The sequence below is a fragment of the Podarcis erhardii genome (assembly GCF_964252035.2).
Source record: "Podarcis erhardii genome assembly, chromosome: 6".
Classification (NCBI taxonomy): domain Eukaryota; kingdom Metazoa; phylum Chordata; class Lepidosauria; order Squamata; family Lacertidae; genus Podarcis; species Podarcis erhardii.
This window is the reverse complement of record NC_138510.1, coordinates 20,804,938-20,829,998: the sequence shown is the minus strand read 5'-3', so window position 1 is coordinate 20,829,998 and position 25,061 is coordinate 20,804,938. Positions and strand designations below refer to the sequence as shown.

General features: G+C 43.0%; 2 protein-coding genes across 6 annotated transcripts in view; one reads left to right on the top strand and one right to left on the bottom strand.

Annotated features, from left to right (window-relative positions):
- STAU1 (staufen double-stranded RNA binding protein 1) overlaps window positions 1-9,638 on the top strand; it is a 40,134-nt gene extending 30,496 nt beyond the window's left edge. For 3 of the 4 annotated variants that reach the window (XM_081867694.1, XM_081867691.1, XM_081867692.1), the window contains 7 exons: window positions 565-708; window positions 2,694-2,840; window positions 3,814-3,886; window positions 4,816-5,132; window positions 6,076-6,198; window positions 7,114-7,199; window positions 8,624-9,638. In XM_081867694.1, the coding sequence (XP_081723820.1) occupies window positions 565-708; window positions 2,694-2,840; window positions 3,814-3,886; window positions 4,816-5,132; window positions 6,076-6,198; window positions 7,114-7,199; window positions 8,624-8,711 (978 nt within the window). In that variant the 3' untranslated portion in view covers window positions 8,712-9,638. The remainder of the gene's footprint in view (window positions 1-564; window positions 709-2,693; window positions 2,841-3,813; window positions 3,887-4,815; window positions 5,133-6,075; window positions 6,199-7,113; window positions 7,200-8,623) is intronic. The other variant, XM_081867693.1, reaches the window with a different exon arrangement.
- Window positions 7,209-23,929, bottom strand: LOC309345025 (retinol dehydrogenase 10-like). 2 transcript variants are annotated; one of them, XR_014157974.1, is made up of 6 exons: window positions 23,265-23,929; window positions 20,543-20,641; window positions 19,759-19,904; window positions 17,268-17,399; window positions 11,990-12,231; window positions 7,209-7,480 (listed from the first exon to the last, which is right to left on the bottom strand). XR_014157974.1 is itself a non-coding variant. In XM_081868039.1 (5 exons), the coding sequence occupies exons 1-5, from the start codon at window positions 23,808-23,810 to the stop codon at window positions 12,153-12,155; spliced, it is 1,002 nt and encodes a 333-aa protein (XP_081724165.1). In that variant the 5' UTR covers window positions 23,811-23,929; the 3' UTR covers window positions 10,754-12,152. The 2 variants fall into 2 exon arrangements, 1 of the variants encoding a protein (XP_081724165.1); XM_081868039.1 differs by lacking the exon at window positions 7,209-7,480 and having other exon boundaries at window positions 10,754-12,231.
- Window positions 23,930-25,061: the final 1,132 nt, after the last annotated feature.

The window sequence follows — 25,061 nt, the reverse complement described above, 5'->3', positions numbered from 1 at the left end:
CTTGTGCAGAAATCAGGCATAGATTAATCTAATGAGCACAATTGGTGATGTAGTATATCAGATCTCCTTTAAAAAAAAAAAAAAAAGGTCCAGCACCATAGGGAGCATAGAGACAGTTCATTTGCAAGTAAGTGGGTATCCCCCATCACCTGTGTTTCTAGACAACATGGACTGAAACCTCCAGAGACGCAAAAATTGTTTCAGTATGATTTATTTCTGAAATAATTGTGATCGTAACCTTATTACTGATGAACGCTGGAGGTTGTGATGCTGTAGATACCTTTCCCTGAGTCAGTTTGAGCTTCCTGTGTCTATGTACCATGTTTGCAGTTGATACTGGTTTTGTTTTGTTGTCTTCTTAAAGTGATTCAGAATAATTCTTCGCAACTGTGTCTGTAACTCTGCAACATGTACCAATACTTCCTGAAAACCCAATAGCAAAGTTAACAGTTAAAAAAACACCAACCCAACACCACCCTATCTCCTGGAGTGTTTTCATGGGAATGTGATGTATTGGAACTGCTCTTGCCAACTGTTGGCTGATTCTTGCTTTTTCTATCTAAGTTGCAGACAAGTCCCGAATACGGCCAAGGTATGAATCCCATTAGCAGACTGGCTCAAATACAGCAAGCGAAGAAAGAGAAGGAGCCAGAGTACATGCTCATCACAGAACGTGGACTTCCGAGGCGCAGGGAGTTCGTGATGCAGGTTTGTGTTGAGCTCAGCACTTTATCCAGGACAGGGCAGCCATGTAATTAATTAATTGATTTATTTGAATTTATAAGCTGCTTTGGGCCACGAGGGCCCCTCCAAGCAAGATTGCAATAAAACCACAATAGAATATCATAAAAACCTCAAACAGTTCATATAAAAAATGCACGGCAGCAGTTTATCTTGTATTAAATAATTGATCAAAGTTTCTCAGCCTGGCAGAGCAATATTTAAGGTGCTGCAAAGACATTTTTTACAATCGAGTGAGGCGGCTGAATTTCCTTGGGAAACAGAACGTAGGTGGTACCACCAAATGAAACTCCTATTTTTTGGTTAGAGGGTAATCTTAATGCATATTGCTTTGGGTGCTACTGCCATCTATCTGGTAGATCTTAACACAGAAAGGGAGTGGGATGGGCATATATGTGGGAGCAGATGCACTTTTAAATATCACAGACCGAGTACTTCAAAGGTTTAAAATCAGCATAGATAGTGAATTGAATCCAGAAGCACACCTGGTAAATAATAATAATTTAATAATAATTTATTATTTATACCCCACCCATCTGGCTGAGTTTCCCCAGTGATGTTTTACCCACAGTGATGTTCATAGAAAATGGATGTCATATTATCTCTGTGGGGAGAACCACACAAGATGTGGGACCAGATGACAGTTTCTGAACTATTCAAGGGAAGCCCCATGTAAAATGCACTGCAGAAGCCAAGAGGCTATCATAAATGAGAGCCTTGCATTAGACAACCAACCTATGCTATGCAGAATGTAGTCCTGTGCTAATTTCAACACAGTGTATTACTATGGTGCTCACATAATTTCCTCCTTGCATCTGTTGCTGACCGAAAGCTACTGTTGCTTCTAGAAGCCGCTGCAGCAGAGCTTGCTCACTCTTTCTCTTTCCCCCAGCCAGCCCCTGTGATGCAGCTGTCTGGTGCAGGCATGGCCAAACTTTGCCCTCCAGCTGTTTTGGGACTACAACTCCCATCATCCTAGCTAACAGGACCAGTGGTCAGGGATGATGGGAATTGTAGTCCCAAAACAGCTGGAGGGCCAATTTTGGCCATGCCTGGTCTAGTGGTGGCGGTAGGAGGAAGGGAAGAGTTATCCATGGCCAACTAGCAGCTAGCTAGCTCTGGTTTTTGCTGTCTTTATGTCATGGGGAACTTTTTTATTTGTGTGACAGCAGTATGTGATGATTTGAAGTCTATTTTCTCTTGCTGGGAGTGCATTGTCTTTGTGTCCCAAACTCTTATGGAGGTGAAGATAAGCAGGAAATAGCTGACGACTTCTTCCCATGGCTGTCGTAGGTTCATTCGACACTCCATCCCTATCATGTTACCATACATTATTATATTCCATATTCCTCCTTAGCCCACACTTGCCACCTCTTCTCCTTCTGCTGGCACAGTCCTCTGTTCTCTCCCTTGTTTGGATTTTGATATTCTTCAAGGTTCATAATGAGATCAGTGTGCTGTAATTTTAAAGTAGAATTCTGGGAAGCCTTGTCTTGTCTTCATCTGCTAGTCCATTCTCATAGAATCCTTTGGAAGCTCTGTGCTTTGTAAATGCAGAAACTGCTTAGATGAGCAGCATGTTGCAATAGCATCGGGGAGCTGTTACAGGGACTGAAGAATGTTGAGATCATTGCAAAGCACAAAATCGATTGCCACATGCATACTAATAGATTTCTAAGCATGTTATCTTGATACTATACTCTGGACACTTCCAGAATCCAAACTTATTTGGGACGTTAAAACAAAAATAAAAGCCAGGGGGAAAGTCTTGGGGCATGAATTGCCTGCTTTGTGTGTCAGTGCCTGCAGTCAGAGGCATGGAGGCACCATAACTTGGCTATCCTCCAAGGCCATATTTGGACAGATACGTTACTAATGATCATCAGCATTTCGTTTCTCCTTCCTACATAAAGAGATACTTGTTCTAATAATCCATTTCTCCATACTTCTAGGTGAAAGTTGGCATGCACACAGCTGAAGGAATGGGAACTAACAAGAAGGTAGCAAAGCGTAATGCAGCTGAAAACATGCTGGAGCTCTTAGGATTCAAAGTCCCTCAACCACAACCCCCAAAGCCAGCACTAAAGACAGAAGAAAAGGTAAGACATCTTAAATGATGGGCTGTGCAAGTTCAGGGTGTGCTGAAGATTATCCAGACTGTAAAATTCACAGGTGTAGGGTTGTTGTCCTGGGGCCAACAGGGTGGTTGTAAACTGGGTCATTTAGACCAGGCATGTCCAATGGGTAGATCACTGCCATTTTTTAAAATAGTGGGAGTAGATCGCAGTCTCTTGGGAGTTGAACGTGTTTGATTTAGACAACTTCAGTTTCTTAACTCGGTTGTAGGCATCATCTTGCTTACCTTATAAAATCCAATTTTTTCTGTGTGAATAATATGTGGGTTGTGCTGAATCCCAAATATAGTCCTTTATTAAGGTCCTGCATTTCTTGCAATTCTATAGCGTGCATTGTTGCCAAAACGAGTCTAAACCAGCGTTTCCCAAACTTGGGTCTCCAGCTGTTTTTGGACTACAACTCCCATCACCCCTAGCTAGCAGGGCCAGTGGCCAATGATGAAGGGAATTGTAGTCCAAAAAGCTGGAGACCCAAGTTTGGGAAATGCTGGTTTAAAAGCTTAAGGTCGATGTGTAATAAGCATCATAAGGAGAGAGAAACCATGAGCAGTGCATTTTCGTTTGCCGCACCATGTGGTTTTTATTACCGTATTAAGACGCTTTGAACAGTGAGGTTGTTATTGTAGCATCTTAGCCCCCTGTCGTTGTACAGATGGACTAGTGCATATCCGCTATGGATATGGACACATTTCAGCAGGCCCCTTGGAGTGAAACAAGATGCTTGCCCCAACATTGCTGATGACCTAGTGTTCCATCAGGTGGCAATGAGGACAAGTCTCATCTCTTAGGTTCAGAGGGATGGCCCTGGGTTGTTGATTTTTGCTGTTAGGGTGGTGTAAGAACAAAGTGGCGCAGCCTTTGTTTAGAAAGGTTGTTAGAAAACTCGACTCTTCAGCACAGTGGCATAACAACTCCAAATAATTCTCTTTTGTGCTAGACGCCAGTAAAGAAGCCAGGTGATGGAAGAAAAGTAACGTTTTTTGAGCCTGGCTCTGAAGAAACATCTGCTAGTAAGTGACCTTCATTTAATTCTTCTTTTACTTTATTTTATTGGTATGATGGCTGTACCAGAGCAGATTGACATTCCGTGATTTCAGCCATCAAGAATTGAAGGTCAGTTAGGGCATACTATTTGGTTGGTAGTTACTAGGCATTAAATAGGTATAATGGGTCACCCAGGTAGACCAGGGGACACTAGGGCTTGGCGATATCTGGTTTTCAACAGTGTGATGTTTCAGCAGCTAAACATCACAATATACCAATATATCACGATGTCTGAAATAAGTGTGGAGCTATTTAGAGTCATGGGCTGGCTTCAGTTTTTCCTGCATCGTGATTTTTGCCGGCACCTGCTCTTGTGATTCGCTGCCCCCTCCCTGCATGAGGCAGGGGGAGAGCTGAGATGGCAGAGTTAACAGGGGCTGCAGGAATCGAGAGAAGCTTTGGGTGGCTTTATGGTTTTCCCCACCTTGTGATTTTTGCATAGCATGTACACACATATGTGAAAATAAGTTTGCTGGCCCAGTAATATAAAGGTTTGACCATTTCCTTATTTCCCAAGGTATATTTCCAGAGCAATGCATGCGCAGAGGGTGATGCAAGATTTATTTATTTTTTAACCCACTCTGATAAAACTAAAATACTGATTTATTTATTTTTCTATTTGGAAAAGACTTTCAAAGTTTCGGCTCATATCAGGCATTGCTTGGGACATTAGCCTTATTTTTTGCAAAGTGCTTTGGGAAAAGCAATGTGAAATCATTATCAGAATAAAACACATTAGACCCAGAAGGAATGTTATCATCTTGCTGAAGGCCAGGATAGGGTTTGGATTTCAGAAGCGATTTTGGATTTTGTGCTCTGTGATCTGCCATTTTGTGTATGACCAGACCCTTGCCAACTAATGAAACTTTTTTTGTTTGTTCTGTCTCGTTACTAGGTAATAAAGAGGATGAGTTCAGGATGCCTTATCTCAGCCATCAGCAGCTTCCTGCTGGCATTCTTCCCATGGTCCCTGAGGTTGCACAGGCTGTAGGAGTTAATCAAGGACACCACACCAAAGAGTTCAACAGGGCAGCCCCCAATCCTGCCATGGCTACTGTGACAGCTATGATTGCTAGAGAGCTATTATACGGTGGCACTTCTCCTACCGCTGAGACCATTTTAAAAAACAGCTCCTCGGGCCATGTGCCCCACGGACCTCTCACTAGACCTTCCGAACAGTTGGACTACCTTTCCGGTGTTCAGGGAATCCAGGTAAATCGGTTGCAAGCAGCATAATTCAAGGTGTCTCTTCATAGGATTTGACTTGCTCAATAAAAACCTTGTTTCACAAAACCACATGGGGCGGGTACCAATTCATGCATGTCAGCCTTTTGCCTAAGACAGAAAGTTTCCTATGCTTTTGGAGTTATTGTTGAAAACCAATATATTACACTTTTAAAAATGGAACGTTTCCCAGCTAGTATACAACTTGAAGGCTGCTCCTATGTTTTTTGTGCATTGTCTGTTTAATTACTCAACAAAAACATAGCCCTGTCCATCAAATACTGCACTAAAATAACTTCTGTTCATCTCTGTATAGCTTGCGCCAGAGCCTCTTCTCTTTGAAGAAGAAGGCAGCTCATGCAGTTGAAGTGTATGTCTGAATTTCTTCCTCAGAGACATTTAGATTCAGCATACTTTTTGACTTGTTTTCCATTCTTACATTTGTACCAATCTACATGATCAGGATAATTATGCAATTGACTTTTTCTGGACTAGGCTCCCTGCAGGTGAGAGCTTCCTCCAGTTTTAGAATGTTGCTGAGGAAGCAATCTCCTTGCATATAGGGGAAGTAGCATACTCCTTGAGATGCCCAATAAAAGCCCTTCCTGGTGTACCACTTTCCTACATTTTAGAGGACCATTCTAACAAGAAGCAATTCACATGAGTAGAGTGAAAGTTTAGCCCACCTCCAGTTCTCCATCACATGCAGAACACCTGAAAGATAGATGAGGTTTTTCTTTTCTTTTCTTTTCTTTTCTTTTCACTGGTTTGGAGTAGACAAGAACAGGGATCTTTTTCTGTCTGGGAGAAGCTCCTGCTTGTTACCATATCAATGTTGCAGTACTAATGAGAGTTCTGGGGAGCAAATAAGAGCTTGCTTAGAGGGTTGGGGGACACCTGTTTGGAAATAATTCAAACTTTTTTTTCTTAGGTTGAATACAAAGATTTCCCCAAAAACAACAAGAACGAATTTGTGTCTCTTATAAATTGTTCCGCTCAGCCGCCACTGATCAGCCATGGAATTGGAAAAGATGTTGAATCTTGCCACGATATGGTAAGAGAACGTGGAGCTGATTTTATATAAATGAACTGTGGACCAGTCATTAACTTCCTCCAATGTGATCACTTAAACATTCAGATGGATGGGAGTCTAGATTAGGCATCTTTAGGTTTTTTTCTTTTTGGGTCCAAGAGAAACCCATTGGAGTGATGACAAATGTTGACTAATGGAGGACAGTTTGTGAAATGTGTAGGTGTCTGTTGCTGCTCTACTTGAGGGAGCCAGTGTGAATTAGGAACCAGCACACTTTCCCATTAAACAACAGTGTATCTTCACTGAGCCAGCTGCTTTTAAACTCTCTGAGATGCTCCATCCTAGTAGATTTCACTGCTCAAATATCTCATGCTGGTGTGTCTTACAAAAGAGAAACCTACAGTGGTGCAAAAAGCTTTGTCGTAGAAGCCTTAGTTTCAGAGTTCTGAGTTGGCCAGAACTTTAGGCTACATACAGGGCATTCTTCCCATGCTGAGCCCTAGTTCTTACATTTGCATACCTAACTTGCCCAGTTTATCCATGAGAAATGATCTTCATTCTGTGCAGCTTGGAAATGGGAAAATGGCAAGTCTGCTAATTGAGGCCACGGAAATCCTGTATGGAACAATTCCTTTTCATTTCTGTGTACATGAATGACCAACTTTAGCAGAGTGTTGGGTGTTTTTAATACACATTGCCCAGTATTCTTCCAGCCATTTATCACAACGTGCATCCATTATTTATTTATAAGCATTGATGAACCACCTAACATTTCAAAAATATCTCAAGTGGCATACAGTCTAAATAAAAAGAAGAAATCATTGAAACAAAAATACAACCTAAAACCAGTAATATAAAAGCTTAATTCAGTGACTTCAGACACATAAAACATCCATGTTATATGCAGACATTTAATTCAATCTTTTCCTTCTTCAGGCTGCATTAAACATCTTAAAATTGCTGTCTGAGTTGGACCAACAAAGTACAGAGATGCCAAGAACAGGAAATGGACCAATGTCTGTGTGAGTGAAAATGATCTTTTCTAGCATTTACCTCCTTTTTTACTAAACAAAAAACCCAGCCACAACGTTCTAACTGTTTCACAGAAATATCATTTGCCTTTAGAGAAGTAATTGTTTACATGGAGAGTTATAAAAATCAACCTTGTATCACATTGGCAGATGAGTGGGAGAGCAGGTTTATGCCCAGCCGTTGTCCATTTAGTATCACAGCTAGTCTAGTTTCGGTTTCTTCCAACAACATGTCCTGTCGTTCGTGTTTCTTTGAGGTTTTGAATGTGTTGCTGTAAGCCGAACATCATTAACTGTACCCATTCTCAAGGCGTGCTTTGCAGAGTCGTCTTAAATAAATAATAAATAAATATTTTACATTTTTTTCACCCCGCCCTCCCCGGCCAGAGCTGGGCTCAGGGTGGCTAACACCAATAAAAATACAATAAAACATAATGGGGGGGGACAAACACCCCCCCCAAAACCCCCGATTTATTAAAATATGGGTTAAAATACAATTTAAAATGCAGCCTCATTTTAATAAAGGTAAAGGTACCCCTGCCCGTACAGGCCAGTCTTGCCAGACTCTAGGGTTGTGCGCTCATCTCGCTCTATAGGCCGGGAGCCAGCGCTGTCCGCAGACACTTCCGGGTCACGTGGCCAGCGTTACAAGCTGCATCTGGCGAGCCAGCGCAGCACACGGAATGCCGTTTACCTTCCTGCTGGTAAGCGGTCCCTATTTATCTACTTGCACCCGGAGGTGCTTTCGAACTGCTAGGTTGGCAGGCGCTGGGACCGAATGACGGGAGCGCACCCCGCCGCGGGGATTCGAACCGCCGATCATGTGATCAGCAAGTCCTAGGCGCTGAGGTTTTACCCACAGCGCCACCCGCGTCCCTCATTTTAATAGTAGCCCATAAATCAAAACCATAAGGGGAGGGAAACATAAGGGTCAGACTGAGTCCAAACCAAAGGCCAGGCGGAACATCTCCGTCTTGCAGGCCCTGCGGAAAGAAGTCCCGGAAGGCCCTAGTCTCTGGTGCCAGAGCGTTCCACCTAGTCAGGGCCAGTACTGAAAAGGCCCTGGCCATAGTTGAGACCGATCTAACCATCCTGCGCCTTGGGAACTCCAAAGTGTTGTTATTTGTGGACGTTAAGATCCTCCGCGGGGCATACCAGGAGAGACGGTCCCATAGGTACGAGGGTCCTAGTCTTAAGCTACCGGAGCAGAGTTTTCTTGCCAGCACTAGTTTAATTGCATTACTGGCAGCGCATTTAAAGTCAATGGATAAATGCGACTGTGGGAGTTTGCTATTTCAAAGGAAATATGCCTCTTGGCATGAGTTTGAAAGTGCCCCAATTCTGGCTGAGAGATCCATAATCCCAAGCGTGGTTCCCTTTAGGAAGAAAAAACCCTTTTCCCTTTTTTTTTCTAGATGCGTGAAGCAAGAAATGGAAAACGACCCTCTCCTCAAACCGGCTAGCTCAAACACTTTGGGACAAACACTGGACACCACTGCCTAAAAAAGGCTTGACTGGACCCAAACCTTGAAAGCACCAGAGAAAATCAAATGCTTCCTAATTAATGTAACCTAACTGTTTTAGAGCGCTACAGTTGTCACAATCCACTGTAGTATCTAAATCATAACCGTTGCTTTTCAAACAGTGATAAAATTTTTAGTTTCATTACATTGTTTTGAATGACACTATAAATTTTTCATTTAAAAAGAAGAGAAAAGTTTCTTAATTGTACCTAGAAATATAGCACAGTTTAGAAACTTTTGTTGTCTGATAACACTTACCTATGAACTAACTTGGGAAGATCATATCCATGTATATGTTTGGTCTTTTGTTTTTAATGAAATTGTAAAAGAATTTCACTGGAAACAACTGTGTGCCTGCCATTTGATTGAAAACAAAGCCGGCTAGGCAAGTCTAGCCTAATTATTGACTGGTTGAATAAATTACACATTTTAGGAATTTTAAAACTTCATTTGATCATTTTGATTTCTAGAATATTGGGGGGCGGGGCGGGACTTGAATGCAGCAGAAGTTTAAATGGTCTCTAATCTTTGTTTTTTAAAAAAATTGTGTGTGTGTGTCTATATATAAAGGCACACAAACTCAGTACAGTACAGGATATGATCTCAATGTAGTGCATATAAAACTGCAGATTGATTTTCCTTGAGTGCTTTATACTGTTTAATTACATCTCCATGTAGGGCTGAAAAAAAAAATACCTATGTTTATATATAAACTGTGTTGCTTTTGATGTTGTGTTTATTGCACACAGTGGTGTGTGCAATAAAGTTTTTGCATATGGTCCAGGTAAAGCACGATAGCCTTGCAAGTTAAGTACTGCTTCAGTTCATTGTTTACGCTGGAATTTTTTCTCCCCATGGAATGTAAGTAAAACTTAGTGTTTGTCACCAATAAATGGTAAATACTAAAGTGGTGGGTTTCTTTGTTCCCCTTGAGATATATATATATATATATATTTGTTTGTTTCCTGTGCTAATATGAGCAAAGATGAAGGGCTAAACCTATAAAAGTTGGTCTGAAATCTCTCGACACAAATGGATCAAAAACAGAGGATATTCAGAATAATACTTCATATGGCAATTTCCCTGGCAGTTTCCCTTAGTGCTCAACATACTTTACATACGTGTTCTGGAATCATTCCAACAATCCTGTAAGGTAGACCAGGGTTATTCTCCGTATATAAAGGATTGGGAGGGTGTGTGTTAAGCTCATCCATGGTATTAACCGTTACATTGTGTCTTAATACCAGTATTACCTTCCCGGTCCACTGACTCCAGAATTTGCATGGAACTTTGTTAATGATTTTATTTCATAAGATTTATGTAACACTTGATTAAAAAAAAAAGAACCCAAATCTCAAAGCAGTTGTAGCAACTGCTAACCCTAACCCTAAACCTAAACCTAACCCTTCTTTCAGAACATTATTTGTATTTTTCACTGTTTCTTCAGCTAAGGTTTAGCTTCCAATTAATGCTGGGAATCCATCTTTTTGTAGCCTGACTCTGATTCACTAAGGCTAAGTTAAATGCTCCTAATTCTAAGTTCCTTCAGGTTATTTTCAGGGTATATTCAATCAAAGGTTAGGCTTATTTTTTCCATAGCTATGGGCATTTCCCTTTATCAGCAGGGTGTGCCTAAGTTGAGTGGTGTACAGATAGTATCTTCATATACCCGATTCTACTGAATCTCCTTTTACCTTAATGGGGTCTATACAAAATGCACTGAAATGAGTAGAGAAGGCAGCAGCATTTGGTAGGTTGAATCATCTCAAGGCTATTACAGAATGGCTTTTTGGATACTATTTTTGTTGTTTATGCCATTTCCCCAGAATCTTAATGGTCTTCTACTTGGCAAAAGTGAATTTTCACATTAGTTTAGATAATTTGGGTGTGCTATTTTCTTTTAATGTACTTTGTTCATACAATCCACTTCTTCTGTACAGGTGTGGGTAGGGGAGAAGATAACCTTAATGGCTACATAAGAATACTCTTACTGTTCTTGCACAGTTGGTATATAACCTGGCCAAGTTGTAAATAATATTCTGAGTTTGTATCTCTTCAGTTTCCATACACATAACTGGTTTTCTGACACTTCCCACAGAGTAGCAAAACATCCTTGATGCCACCCATTATGAATGTTTCCCTTACATGTGACCTTTTTAAAAAATATGTTCAATTAAGCTCCAGTGTTACACTGCAAGCTTTGTAACTCTCTGACCATCTGTGTGCATGTGGTCTTCATCATATTTCTTGCCTGGCCAATACCAAGAGATACCAAATATCTCTTGACTGGCCGATACCTGTTTGTCTTGGGACATGTTCCTATCCTACATCAGGGGAGTGGGACCTGTTAACACTCCAGCTATTGTAGGACTCAACAGCCCCAGGTCACTTGCAAATGATCAGCTTGCTTCATGTCAATTTGTCTCCAATGTCAGAATAGAGTTGGAAGGGACCACGAGGGTCACCTAGTGGTGCAGTGCAGGAATCTTGCCCAGTGTGGGCCACAAACATACGATCCTAAGATTAAGAGTCTCATGCTCTACCAGTTGAGCTATCAGAGCAATTACATGTCTTGAATGGTGTTGGTTGTGTTGGAACACAAGATGAAGGGAGAAGCATTGTGGGAAGTTGGAAGAAGAGATAAACAAGGTGGAAAATGCATAACTGTTTTATTCACATAGGCTTAGTTTCTTGAGCAAGGGCAATAACACCCCACAAACATGTTCTGCCTAACTTACTAGGAATGTGTAGCTGTTGTTAGAAATCCCTGTCTTCTGCATTAAATTCTACTTCCTAAAATGGCTGTATCCCTATTCCTTTCCATTCTCCTATATAAAATGAACTGCTGGAAAATAGGTGACCCAAAAGTGTTATCATGGGGTTTAATACAATACACAGTAATGCATACTTCAGATCCATTGTTACAGGCTGCCTCCAAGACCGGCATCATTCAACTCAGATTATATCTCTGCAATGATAGGGAGCTGAAAATGAGGTTTATCAAGTCGGTTTCCTGAAGAAAGATTCTGGTGTATACCTCAGAATATAATGGAAAGTCAAGTGAAACACCCCCAAATAAGAATGGATTAAATATTGCGGAGGAAGGAAATCTCTTATTTTCTGTCAAGGCTTAAAATGTTTCTACCTGCTGTATCATTTGATCTTTCTGAACGCTGAATGTTGAAAGAGATTCTCCAGCAATTGTTCGATAGCCAAAGGCATAAATGCTCACAAAGAGAGCCCTTGCATGTACGTTACCTGTGCAAAACCAGAATATTCCAGTGAATCTTGAATGCCAAACTTTGATTTCATCTGTCCTTTTTGCCTGCATTTAGAATCGGAAATCTTGCTACCGAAGCAGTGATGCAAAAGGACAACACTTTTTATCCTTTTCACCTTCCAGCCACTTAATGGTGATAGTTTATTTAGCTTTTTGCGGAATACATTTGTCCAGTCCCAGGAATTTTTGAATAAGAACTTGAACATCCCAAGGAAGGAGACTAAGGAAGAGAGAGAAGGAAAAATTGTAGCTTTGTTTAAAAGCATCTCTGTAATATTGGGAGCACAAATAACAAGTCTCATTCCCACCCCTTATTTCTTTTTTTAAACATAATTTTTATTAACAGGCCAATCCAATCACATTATTTCCAAATCATATTACTTCCAAATTATACAGCCAGATTTTTAAATTTTGTTGGGGGTACCCTTACATCAAGCTCCGAACGAGAATCAAAACATCACTTCTGTTACTGCTTTTATCAAACGATTCTATCCAGCTCTGTCCAGATAGTCTCTTTATTACTTCTTCATCTTCTTGTTGTTGTCATGTATTCCTTTCTTTGCAATCTCTGATAATCTTCGCAAGCAGGTTAGGAACAAGCAACATCTGTGTGGATTTTGCACACTCCAAAAGTCATATCTCATAAGGACAGCCGCCATTACTCCCCTTCTTCAAAAATTTGTCCTCGGTCTGTCCTATTAATTTTCCCAAGCTTGCCACATATATCACAAAGGGGCTCTGCCAGGTTATCACATACAATCCATCATTTACATTCCAATGACCATGGTCCTCCTCCCCTCGTCTTTCTTTGACAAGCCTGTCTTAGCAAGACGCCATTAACAACTGCGTCATAGAATTTTCCTCCCACACTCCATATTTACCAGTCCTCTCTTCAATCAATAATTCACTCCACACAGCTCTTAAATTATTGCTTGCGATTAGTAAAAGGCGACAATTCAGCTCTCTTGGGGTGGAGGTTTATAAATACTCACATAAGGGAAAGAAAATAAAAGTTTTTTCCTCCACCACCCCCTTTTTTCGCTCCACACATACCAGTCTCGTAATGGTGGTTCATCGCTTAATTTATTTGTCTCCTCCCGTCTCTCCAAACACAGAGATGCATTAATCAGCAGCCTTATCTCTCGAACTTTGCTTGATGTAAGTGCTTCAGCTTCATTCCAATTATATATTTCCAATTATAATTCCGAGCTGAAGCTAACCAGCACGCGCTGATTGGAATCGGCATCAGGAAGAGCTGACTTCATTGAGGGCTCGTGCCAAGTGACTGGCACCCCCGACTCTCGGATCCGGGGGTGCATTGTGGACACCGCTGGCAAGGCAGCCCCCCATCTCCTTGGGGGGGGGGGTAGGAAGACTGCATACTTCCCATAGCAGCCTCTTAATTACCTCGTATGGGTCAGAGAGGTGTTATTGTCGGCCATCTTCCAATGTGCCACCTGGTGGCCCCCCCATTCCCACCCCTTATTTCAGGGTTGCAGAACCTGTCACTCCCCCAGATATTGCTGGAGACTGACTACAAACTTGCCATGAATTTGTGACATTTTGGTTGGGCATAGTAAAGTTATTGTCCAACCGGATTTTGTCGTTCTGTTCTTATGAACCAACGGAGCTACCTTTTAGCTTTTTATGTGTTGTATCCAACTATTTGTCTTTATATCTGCTTTGGCCTCCCACAACATGTTTGGAACGTTGCAAAATCGAGCCCTTTGGGGTGCTGCTATGAAATATAGGGCGAGTCTTTTAAAAGAGGCCCTGTGGAACATGTGAACTCTGTATCCACGGGGCCTCTTTTAAAGGACTCACCCTATACATAGCGTTAAACTACGCCTCTAGTGAGCAGAAAGGATTTACCCAGTTATCACCCAATCCATAAATAGAAACCAAAGTGAGTGGTTGGTGAGTCAGATGTGAAAAGGGACTTTCCTAAACTCGGGCATTTTTCAACATGGAAAGAATTACTGTATTTTTTGCTCTATAAGACTCACTTTTTCCCTCCTAATAAGTAAGGGGGAATGTGTGTGCGTCTTATGGAGCGAATGCAGGCTGCGCAGCTATCCCAGAAGGCTGAACAGCAAGAGGGATTGCTGCTTTCACTGCACAGCAATCTCTCTTGCTGTTCTGGCTTCTGAGATTCAGAATATTTTTTTTCTTGTTTTCCTCCTCCAAAAACTAGGTGCGTCTTGTGGTCTGGGGCATCTTATAGAGCGAAAAATATGGTACTACCAACAATAAACGTTTTCCACCAGAGTCTTCTTGTGTCTTAATTAGTAATGTTTCAGTGTGCATCCCCTCCACATGAAAACTCTCCATCTTGGCTCTGGAGGAGAAGGGAGAGGACAGAGGGCGAAGAAAGAGTTGTGGGTGGAGAGGGGCTCTTTTCCCATCCTTTGGACCCCCTGGGAAACTCAACAAACCTTCTGCACTGGAACTGGATGTGGAGTGTGCAGGTGAATAGAACACATATGTGAGCAGCCCTGAGGAAGGACCCATCTACCTGGAGAATGCCCATAAAAAGCAAGTGTGAGACTCAAGTGATATGATGTCTGCTGCTTCCAGGATCTTGTGAATGAACGGAGAGTTTGTTTGGACCTTGGGTGAGAACTCAGGAGACAGAGAGGGACAGTGTGTCAGAAGGAAAATGAATTGATACTGATTTATATATACATATTAGTAACTGTTAGTGTAATATTTTTATAGGTTACTTATACTGGCCTTGGTCCAACCAAAAGGCTACAGGATGGTCAATGGGGGTGAGGCAAGTGGGCTATGGCACTGAGCTCTGGCCTGACTCCTTGCTCATGAAACACTGCTTTAGCCTTTATTGGCTGCAGTAAACTCTCAAAACTGTCCACCCCATCCCTATTAAGGGACACGGGTGGCGCTTTGAGGTAAACCACAGAGCCTAGGACTTGCTGATCAGAAGGTTGGCGGTTCATAGAATCATAGAGTTGGAAGAGACCACAAGGGCCATCGAGTCCAACCCCCTGCCAAGCAGGAAACACCATCAGAGCACTCCTGACATATGGTTGTCAAGCCTCTGCTTAAAGACCTCCAAAGAAGGAGACTCCACCACACACCTTGGCAGCAAATTCCACTGTCGAACAGCTCCTACTGTCAGGAAGTTCTTCCTAATGTTTAGGCGGAATCTTCTTTCTTGTAGTTTGGATCCATTGCTCCGTGTCCGCTTCTCTGGAGCAGCAGAAAACAACCTTTCTCCCTCCTCTATGTGACATCCTTTTATATATTTGAACATGGCTATCATATCACCCCTTAACCTCCTCTTCTCCAGGCTAAACATGCCCAGCTCCCTTAGCCGTTCCTCATAAGGCATCGTTTCCAGGCCTTTGACCATTTTGGTTGCCCTCCTCTGGACACGTTCCAGTTTGTCAGTGTCCTTCTTGAACTGTGGTGCCCAGAACCGGACACAGTACTCCAGGTGAGGTCTGACCAGAGCAGAATACAGTGGCACTATTACTTCCCTTGATCTAGATGCTATACTCCTATTGATGCAGCCCAGAATTGCATTGGCTTTTTTAGCTGCCGCGTCACACTGTTGGCTCATGTCAAGTTTGTGGTCAACCAAGACTCCTAGATCCTTTTCACATGTACTGCTCTCAAGCCAGGTGTCACCCATCTTGTATTTGTGCCTCTCATTTTTTTTGCCCAAGTGCAATACTTTACATTTCTCCCTGTTAAAATTCATCTTGTTTGTTTTGGCCTAGTTCTCTAATCTGTCAAGGTCGTTTTGAAGTGTGATCCTGTCCTCTGGGGTGTTAGCCACCCCTCCCAGTTTGGTGTCATCTGCAAATTTGATCAGGATGCCCTTGAGTCCATCATCCAAGTTGTTGATAAAGATGTTGAATAAGACCGGGCCCAAGACAGAACCCTGTGGCACTCCACTAGTCACTCTTCTCCAGGATGAAGAGGAACCATTGATAAGCACCCTTTGGGTTCGGTCAGTCAGCCAGTTACAAATCCACTGAGTGGTAGCATAGTCAAGACCGCATTTTACCAGCTTCTTTACAAGAATATCATGGGGCACCTTGTCAAATGCCTTGCTGAAATCAAGGTAGGCTACATCCACTGCATTCCCTTCATCTACCAGGCTACCTGAGGACTGACTTTGCTGCTCGTCTTCATATACCTGATCGACTGTAATGAGGGAGAGATCCTCAAATGGAGTCTGCTCTTCGTCTTCCATGCTAGGGGAGAGGACCTCAAAGCGATTGTGTATTTCTAAACAATCAGAGCGAACCCTGGGCCTCCTACTTCTTTGAGTCACGTTTCTCCATATATCTGGCTCCTGTGTTGGTGAACTAGCCTCCTTCTCAGGGGAGTCCCCTGTCTCCTCCTTGGTGGAGACGGTGTGCTCTGTTGCTTCCAAGAAGAGCTCCATCTCTCTAATTCTTTGGAGCGTAGCTACATGTTCCTCCAGTTGCTGGACTTTGTCTTTTAAGAGGGCAACCAACATGCAATTGCTGCAGGTAAAGCTGCATGCAACCTTTGGCAAGATGGCAAACATTGCGCAGGAACCGCAGGTGACTGCAGCTGTTCCCTCACCCTCCATGTTGAGAACGTGTCATTGGGGGTGGCTACAGCGGTCCTCCATCATAAAAAGCGTGAAGACAGGACAAATATCTCCCCCCCAAAAAAACCTAGGTCTCCCCCAACAAACGTTTGAGACTAGCTCCCCTAAATCTAAAAGATGGATCAAACTGCCCTGCCGCTGCCCTGCAAGCTCTGATAAGCTCCTCCCACAGCTAATCACCTGCCTCAACAGAAACCCTGCCCCCTCTGACCTTTGCACAGGGAGAGCAGCTAATCAGCCACAAAGAAACACACACACAAGAAAACCCTTTTTGCTCCTTCTTCAGCTGCTGCCCTGCAAGCTCAATCGAATCCCCGCAACAGGGTGAGCTCCCGTTGCTCGGTCCCTGCTCCTGCCAACCTAGCAGTTCGAAAGCACGTCAAAGTGCAAGTAGATAAATAGGTACCGCTCTGGCGGGTAGGTAAACGGCGTTTCCGTGTGCTGCTCTGGTTCGCCAGAAGCGGCTTAGTTGTGCTGGCCACATGACCTGGAAGCTGTACGCTGGCTCCCTCGGCCAATAAAGTGAGATGAGCGCTGCAACCCCAAAGTCGGTCATGACTGGACCTGATGGTCAGGGGTCCGTTTACCTTTACTTTACCCCTATTAAGCAGTCATAGGTCTGCCAGTTCCTGAATATAGTGACTTACTTTTTTAAAATGGCCACAAGGTACAGCATTCTGGGGACGCAGATCACATGCTGATTCTGAAGTATTCTGTGCATTGCTGATTTCACAAACTGATCTGGCCTTAAGGGAGAAAGTAGGGTTTCCAGTTCTTGCCTAGAAAAAGAAAAAATGCATGTTGAGGGAAAGGAAGCAGTGTCAACTTTCGTGTGGAAAGACGGTGAGCATTGCTTTGTTCTGCTGCTCAAAACAAATTCGGGGGTGCAGAATTCTTTCTCGATGTGTTTCTTTTGGTCCGGGCTCCAGTTTGTGGATCTCAGGATTTAGGTTAGAAAGCAAGGTAGATCCTGCAAGGCTGAAGTCTGTCAACTGGTCTAGATCATTGATATTAATTGTGGGTGGGTGTGATTCTGTTTGCTTTGCTCTCTTGTGTAATCTAGCTCTTTCTTGGAAACCAAGCCATGGGGCCCATCCTAAGCTAGAAACCTTTTGATTTTCCATCCTCGCAGATGAACCACTGTCCCTATTAACAATGTTCCAGGTTAACACTTTGTAGCAACCACTTCAGACATTATTAATTGCAGAAATGCATGAATCGTTGAACCAGAGTGGAGTCGCTGTAACAAAGTCTAAATATGGGTCTGCTGATTCTGTTCTATATAAGGTGAGTTCAAGGTATCGTTACGGCTTGGCGAACCCTGTCATTAATCATGTGAACAATATATTCCCCTGCAAGAATCAAGCAGCTAAGGGATGAGTCAGTAATCCATGGAACAATTCAAATTAAGTAAGTGGACATCTCTCCATTCCTTCTCTCTCTGTCGCCACACTGAATATTATTAAAGCGTGGGAAGGTGGTAATCACTCTTCTCCAGCTATGTAGCTATGGAACGGGTGAGGAAGCTTTTTTAAACCAAGGGATGCATCTTCTCATGGGTACCATGCCAAAAATAGTGGGCAGAGACTGGCGTAGGAAGGGGTGGGTGCGGGATGTGACGCACCCCGGGTGTCATCCTTGGGGGTGACAAAATGGCACACCACAGGGTCGGCACTTACAACGGAGCCTGGCCTGCAGCGTGCCCGAGCCACGCGTCTCTTCTGGGAGTGACGTGGTGGCTTGGGGCCCCGTGCTGCCCAAAATGGCAGTGTGTGGCTTGCTGCCCGAAACAGCAGTGTGGGGCATGCATCTACCAGGCAGACTCTGTGGGCAGCTCACCACACCACCCCCCTGGGTGGATTGCTGTGGGGCACCCGTGCATGCATTGCGATGGCACCCCTTGTGAGGTGCCCCTGTGTGCAGATTGCCACCCTGCCCCTGTGAGGCACCTCCATGCGCGGATCATCCCGCCCCTGCCGCTCTGGGTGCCAGAGAAGCTTAGCTATGCCCCTGGGCAGAGAGCCAGTGTGGTGTGGTGGTTAAGAGCGGTAGACTCGTAATCTGGTGAACCGGGTTCATGTCTCTGCTCCTCCACCTGCAGCTGCTGGGTGACCTTGGGCTAGTCACACTTCTCTGAAGTCTCTCAGCCCCACTCACCTCACAGAGTGTTTGTTGTGGGGGAGGAAGGGAAAGGAGAATGTCAGCCACTTTGAGACTCCTTAGGGTAGTGATAAAGCGGGATATCAAATCCAAACTCTTCTTCTTGTGCAATGGAGGTGACTCTTTGTTTGGTAGGCTATATTCCAGTCACACAAAAGCCAGAGGTGAACACACACACACACCTGGAAGACTGCATTCAACCCCCCCAGGCCTACTGTTTGCCACTCCTGTTATAGATGAATGTATATTAAATTTCAAAAGTGGGCGATAGGAGGAGAATTTTGTGCTAGGGGATTTCAGTCTAGGGTAGAGTTCACTTCACTTCATGCCAGAGTTCTGGCCTGGGGAAATAAGAAGCCCCTCCCCTGATGGCATTATGTCCTGATGATGCCCTGCTTGATTACCAGAGGTGGTATTTTATGTAGGTTAAAGACTAGAACGTCCAAGAATGGAAGCTTACAGCAAGTCTACATTTCCTTCTACTGCTCATTGAGAAATGAGTGGCTCTGAATCCATTCTGAACCTTTCAATGTGCTGTTGAAATGAATGGGTGGCCTTTAACTAACCATCCCATCAGTGCAAGGGCTTCCAACTTCTTGGTGTGCGACTCATGCCGCCTCCGAAAAGGGTTGGGGGAACCCTTACAGCAGATTAAGGGGGTGCACTGGGGGAGGGGAGGAGAGGGGCAGAATGTTCTGTTGTTCAGCTAAGTTTACTAAGATTAGGTGGACTCCTTGTATCAGGGATCAAGTTGGTGTGTGAGTTTTTTGAGTAGGAATCTTTGTGAGTGTCAATCAATCAATCAATCAATCAACCAACCAACCAATCATTTTATTTGTACGCCACCCTTCCAAAGTCAAAACCATGCTCAAGGTGGCTTGCAACATATATAAAAATTAAAAACCTATAAACATAGCAAAAGTAGTCATAAAATGTGAACAAACAAATCATCAAAATTGAGTCTGAGCGCAGTGTTACCTGATTCTACAGCCATGGAACATGCCAGTGTCCGTGAAATATGGACAAACAAGGGTAGTCTTCACACCACTGACTCTTTTGGCTTTCAGCTCATGGCTAAGAGCTTCATGGAATCCAACCACGGCAAACTTGCTAGCGCAGTAACCCTGAGGAATCAAGCAACATTTTCCCATTTACATGCTTAACTTAGGGGCTCGACCACTGTTTTAGTAAGACCCTGCAATGAGAGAGATGCCCTGCGTCATTAGTGATGCTTGGCCTTGGGAACCGATGGATTATAGATATCTGCATTGGCTCCCAGTACGTTTCCGAGCACAATTCACTCACAAGTGTTGGTGCTGACCTTTAAAACCCTAAATGGCCTCGGTCCTCTATACCTGAAGGTGTGTCTCCACCCCCATCATTCAGCCTAGACACTGAGGTCCAGCTCCAAGAGCCTTCTGGTGGTTCCCTCATTGCGAGAAGTGAGGTTACAGGGAACCAGACAGAGGGTCTTCTCGGTCGTGGCACCTGCCAAGTGGAACACCCTCCCATCAGATGTCAAGGAAATAAGCAGCTACCCTATCTTTAAAAGACATCTGAAGGCAGCCCTGTTCAGGGAAGTTTTTAATATTTAATGCTGTACTGTTTTTAACATTTGATTGGGAGCCGCCCAGAGTGGCTGGGGAAACTCAGCCAGATGGGCGGGGTATAAATAATAAATTATTATATTATTATAAATCATGCAAAAGACAAAGAGGCAATTTAGCATTTGTGAACTTCTATTGACGTGTGGCTTACCAACCTCCAGACAACCTGTTGCAAAAAGTCCAAATGATCCTGCGACTGTCACAATGTGGCCATGATCTCTCTCGATCATTTGTGGAAGAAAAGCCTTGACTGTCTGCAAAAGGGGATAAGAGAGTTTTGATTATATTCATGCTTCCTTTTGTGTGTTCAGATTTGCAACTAGTAAGCAGCAGTTGTAATGTTTGAAGGCCTGCTTTGCAAAGGTACCAGCTGAATATAAGAACAAATCTGTTTAGTTTCTTTTATTATAAATATGTAAACACACACACACACACACTCTACAACTGTCCTATTAAATAGCTTAACTCTTATTTATACCAACATTTTTTTTAAAAAAGCTACATATATTTCATAAGTATTTTTTTATTTATTTTAGAAATAGAGATCAAAGTAGCTCCATTTTCTTTCTATAAACAGAAATCTGTTTAGTTTCTTTACTATTACAGGATACAATGTAGGTAAAATTATTGGCGGCTATTAGTAATAGTAGTAGTAGTAGTGATAATAATAATAATAATAATTAATTTGTTTATACCTTGCCCTTCTAACTGGGTTTCTCCAGCCACTCTGGGCGGCTCCCAACAGAATATTAAAAACATGATAAAACATCAAACATTAAAAAACTTCCCTAAATAGGGCTGCCTTCAGATGTCTTCTAAAAGTCAGATAGCTGTTTATTTCAATTGACATCTGATGGGAGGCCCTTCCACAGGGTGGGATGTTTGATATTTTATCGTGTTTTTGATATTTTGTTGGGAGCCACCCAGTTGGGGAAACCCAGCTAGACCAATGGGGTATAAATAACAAATGATTATTGTTATTTTTATTTTATTTTCAAGTGGGTGGAGTTGAACAAACCCAAGCTTAATGCAGATAAGATGCAAACACTCTGGCTTGGGAGTTTCTGGAGGTTTCTGCCTGTTTTCCGAAGATGTTCTGACTAATCGTTCACCTAGAAAGAGGAGGAGCCACCACAACTTTGCTTTCATCCATGTATTTCCCAATTTCCCCTTTTCTTCTTCCAAGTAAGAAACATTAATGCCCATTCAAAGTTCCTTCAGAAATTTGAGTCTTAATGGCACATGTGACAAGGATAAAAGAGTGTAACAAGATTAGTTTTCATTGCAATCCTCTTAAAATTGCCCTCCATTTGATTGTCTCTCCATCTTTTCAGGCTCTGCAAAGCAGGATTAATGAGAGCCAGGCCATGTTCTGCAAGACGGGACTGATAAGCTGCTTTTCAGAATTAGCTGCTGCAAAGCTACCCATCCACACTGCGTGAGTGAGCTGGGCAAACTTGATTGAATAATTACAAGATATAGCCTTTTGCATAACTCCTTGGTCATATCCGCACCATGAATTTAATGTACTCTTCTACCACTTGAACAGTCGTGGCTCACCACCCTGACAAGAAAAATGGGAACTGTAGTTTGCTAAGGGTGCTGAGAGTTGCTAGGCGACCTCCTCACAGAGTTAAAATTTCCAGCACCTGTAACGAACTGCAGTTCCCAGGTCTGTGTGTTTTGAAGCAAGTCACAACACTTAAAGTGGTATAAGAGTGCTTTAAATGTGTAGTTGGGATACGACCTTTTATGTGCCAAACCGTATGAATACAGCATTGAGCTTGCCAAGCAAAGATCAGAAATTTTGAGAAGAATTCAACATAGCACTGTGGTGTTCATTCCACTAGCACAAACATTTCAGCTTTCCAGATTGTTATAAGATGTACATTTTTTGTTTCTTCAGCTTGTAAACCGCCTTGAGTATTGTAAGATAGAAAGACGGTATACAAATTTAAAATGATGATGATGATGATGATGATGATCTCCCCCAACACCTCACATGTGCTGTTCTGGGGTTTTCCCCGACAACACCCCACAAAAGACAATTTGTGAGGGGCCTCAGGATGGGGGGGAGGGAGCCCTGTTGCACTAGTGGAAGTCCTTCCATGGGATTTTTCGTTGTGCTATCTGTTAAGAAGGCATCAGCCTTCTGCAGGGTTAAACTATTATTATACATTTTAAAGTTGTTTCTAAGGCCAATGTTTAAATTCATTTATAATATTTTTAGTCAGTTGTATATTCCTATTCATCGGTGTTATCATATGCTACATTGAATATTGTGGTAGAAATATCAGAAATTTCATACTTGAAACATATAACATTTGATATAACGAATGTATTTTGAGCCACATACTTCATCATTTGCTGAGAAGCATATATCAAGAGTACACCCATCACAAAGTAAGGAAGAGAATGAAATTGCTTGAACTAAAGATGGAAATAAGAATATTATTACACTGATGTTTCCCAAACTAATTAATCTGGATTCTAATGAACTAACACTGCCATTCCCAGACACCATTAATCAAACATATTCGTAAGGCATGCCAATAATCTATGAACATCTATCATCAATGTCACAGTTGCATTTATGGTCTAATTAGCCAGTGCCATGGATACAGATGGATTGGGAGGAATACTGCCTCAAATAATTGCTAAACTGCTTCTATATGCATCTTCCAAAGGTGCAAAAAGGGGCACTCTCTTCTGCTCCCCATCCCCCGGTATTTTCACAGCTGACACAGATGCTCTCCAGATGGTTGCCTACTTCATCTCCTCAGTTGGGCTATACTGACTGTCAAGAGCTGCAGGTTCACAATTCAGCCTTCCTCTCATTCAGGAGCCTGATTCCTGTTTCATAGGCTACACACTTACCCAAAAGTGAGCATGGCAGTTAGTCCTCATGGTTCTTTCCAGCAGTTCATCAGGACACTGTAAGATGGGCTTTCCAGCTACAATGCCAGCATTGTTGACCAGGATTGTGACATTGCCCACATCCTTTCTCACATACTCGGCAACGCTATAGACTTCTTCCTTCCGGCTCACATCGCAAGTATAAATGTAAGCCTTCGCTCCCAGCTTGCGAACTTCCCTGGCTGCATTTTCATTGCCTTCACTGTCTATATCCCACAAAACAAGTGTTGCTCCTCGTCGGGCAAATTCCAATGCAAAAAACCTCCCAATGCCAGTTGGGCTGGCTGCACCTGTTATCAGGCAGATTTCATTAGTGACTCTTTTCTCTGCAGGTTTCTTTACCCACCGAAGCAGAGCATAGATGATGTAGCCAAATACTTTAGCTGTAAGTATAAGAAAGTCTACAAGCACAGACATTGTCTTGGATCTCTGGGGAGACAGTAATAAGAATGAAAGCTCTGTAAGGCTAGGGCATTGAGAAGCCTTTGGACAATGCAATCCAGACATGCTGTATTTATGGGGAAAGTAAGATTTAAGAGATTATAGCAACCACTACCACTAAGAAGGTGGAATTTGGACAACAATGAAGGCATTTCGTCAGTAATTCCCAAGCGGCAGACTGGTACACGCTAGCATGTAATGAAAGTACTGCTAGTAGGCTGTGATGGCAAAGCAATGGATTAAGAAACTAAAGTGGAGGAGACTCTTGAGAGTCCCATGGACTGCAAGAAGATCAAACCTATCCGTTCTGAAGGAAATCAGCCCTGAGTGCTCACTGGAAGGACAGATCCTGAAGCTGAGGCTCCAATACTTTGGCCACCTCATGAGAAGACTCCCTGGAAAAGATCCTGATGTTGGGAAAGATGGAGGGCACAAGGAGAAGGGGACGACAGAGGACAAGATGGTTGGACAGTGTTCTCGAAGCTACCAGGATGAGTTTGACCAAACAAGACAGGAGTGCCTGGCGTGCTCTGGTCCATGGGGTCATAAAGAGTCAGACCTGACTAAACGACTAAACAACAACAAGAAGAAACTAAAGACTCCTATAAGAACAAAACAACAACAACCATGAGTCACTGTTGTGGCCACTCAGTCTCCACTGGAGGGGGACAACTTTGTCTAGTTATTCCATTGAGTATGATCGGATCATTCAGTTGCATCCAGGAGTGGCTGCTGCTGTCCTTTGGGAATGACAGGTGTAAAGCAGGAGTCCAACAGTAGGTGGAGCAACAGCCAATGTGAGGCACAGCCAACTAATTATACTTTCGTTCTCATCTTCCTTCCTGCCAAGTTCTACAAGGGCAACACAGGAGAAGGAAGCTGAGTGTCAGTGTCCCATTCTGAATGGGGTTGCCATATTTCAAAAAGTGAAAATGCAGACACAAAAGTTGTGCAAAGGCACAAAAGTTCAGTGCAAAGGCATGGCAGAGTTTCCTCTAAAGCTGTGTAGACACTTTTGCCTTTAAATCACATTTGAAACACATTATTTGCCTCAAAGAATTCTGGGCACTGAAGTTTACTCCTCACAGCAACCCTTAGCTCATGAGGGGTGGGGAATGTACTTTGAATGTGTTTTAAAGGTATAGCATGTACACAACCTAAACTGTAAACTGCCCTGTGTGATCCTTGGGTGTTGGAAACTGCCTTATATCAAAGACTGTTGGTCCCCTCTGAGTCCAGTAACGCCATCTGCTCTGGAAGTGACCCTTGAAGAGGAGACGGGCATTATCCACTGCTTGCTACTTGATTCTTGAACTG

Excerpts from the sequence above, each read along its gene's own strand:
- LOC309345025 (XM_081868039.1), bottom strand. The coding sequence starts at position 23,810 with ATGTCTGGATTGCATTGTCCAAAGGCTTCTCAATGCCCTAGCCTTACA. Across the intron at positions 19,905-20,542 it reads TTGCAACAGGTTGTCTGGAG|GGTTACTGCGCTAGCAAGTT; the intron begins GTTGGTAAGCCA and ends TTGATTCCTCAG. Across the intron at positions 12,232-17,267 it reads CTTGTGGCCATTTTAAAAAA|TCTCCTTCCTTGGGATGTTC; the intron begins GTAAGTCACTAT and ends TCTCTTCCTTAG.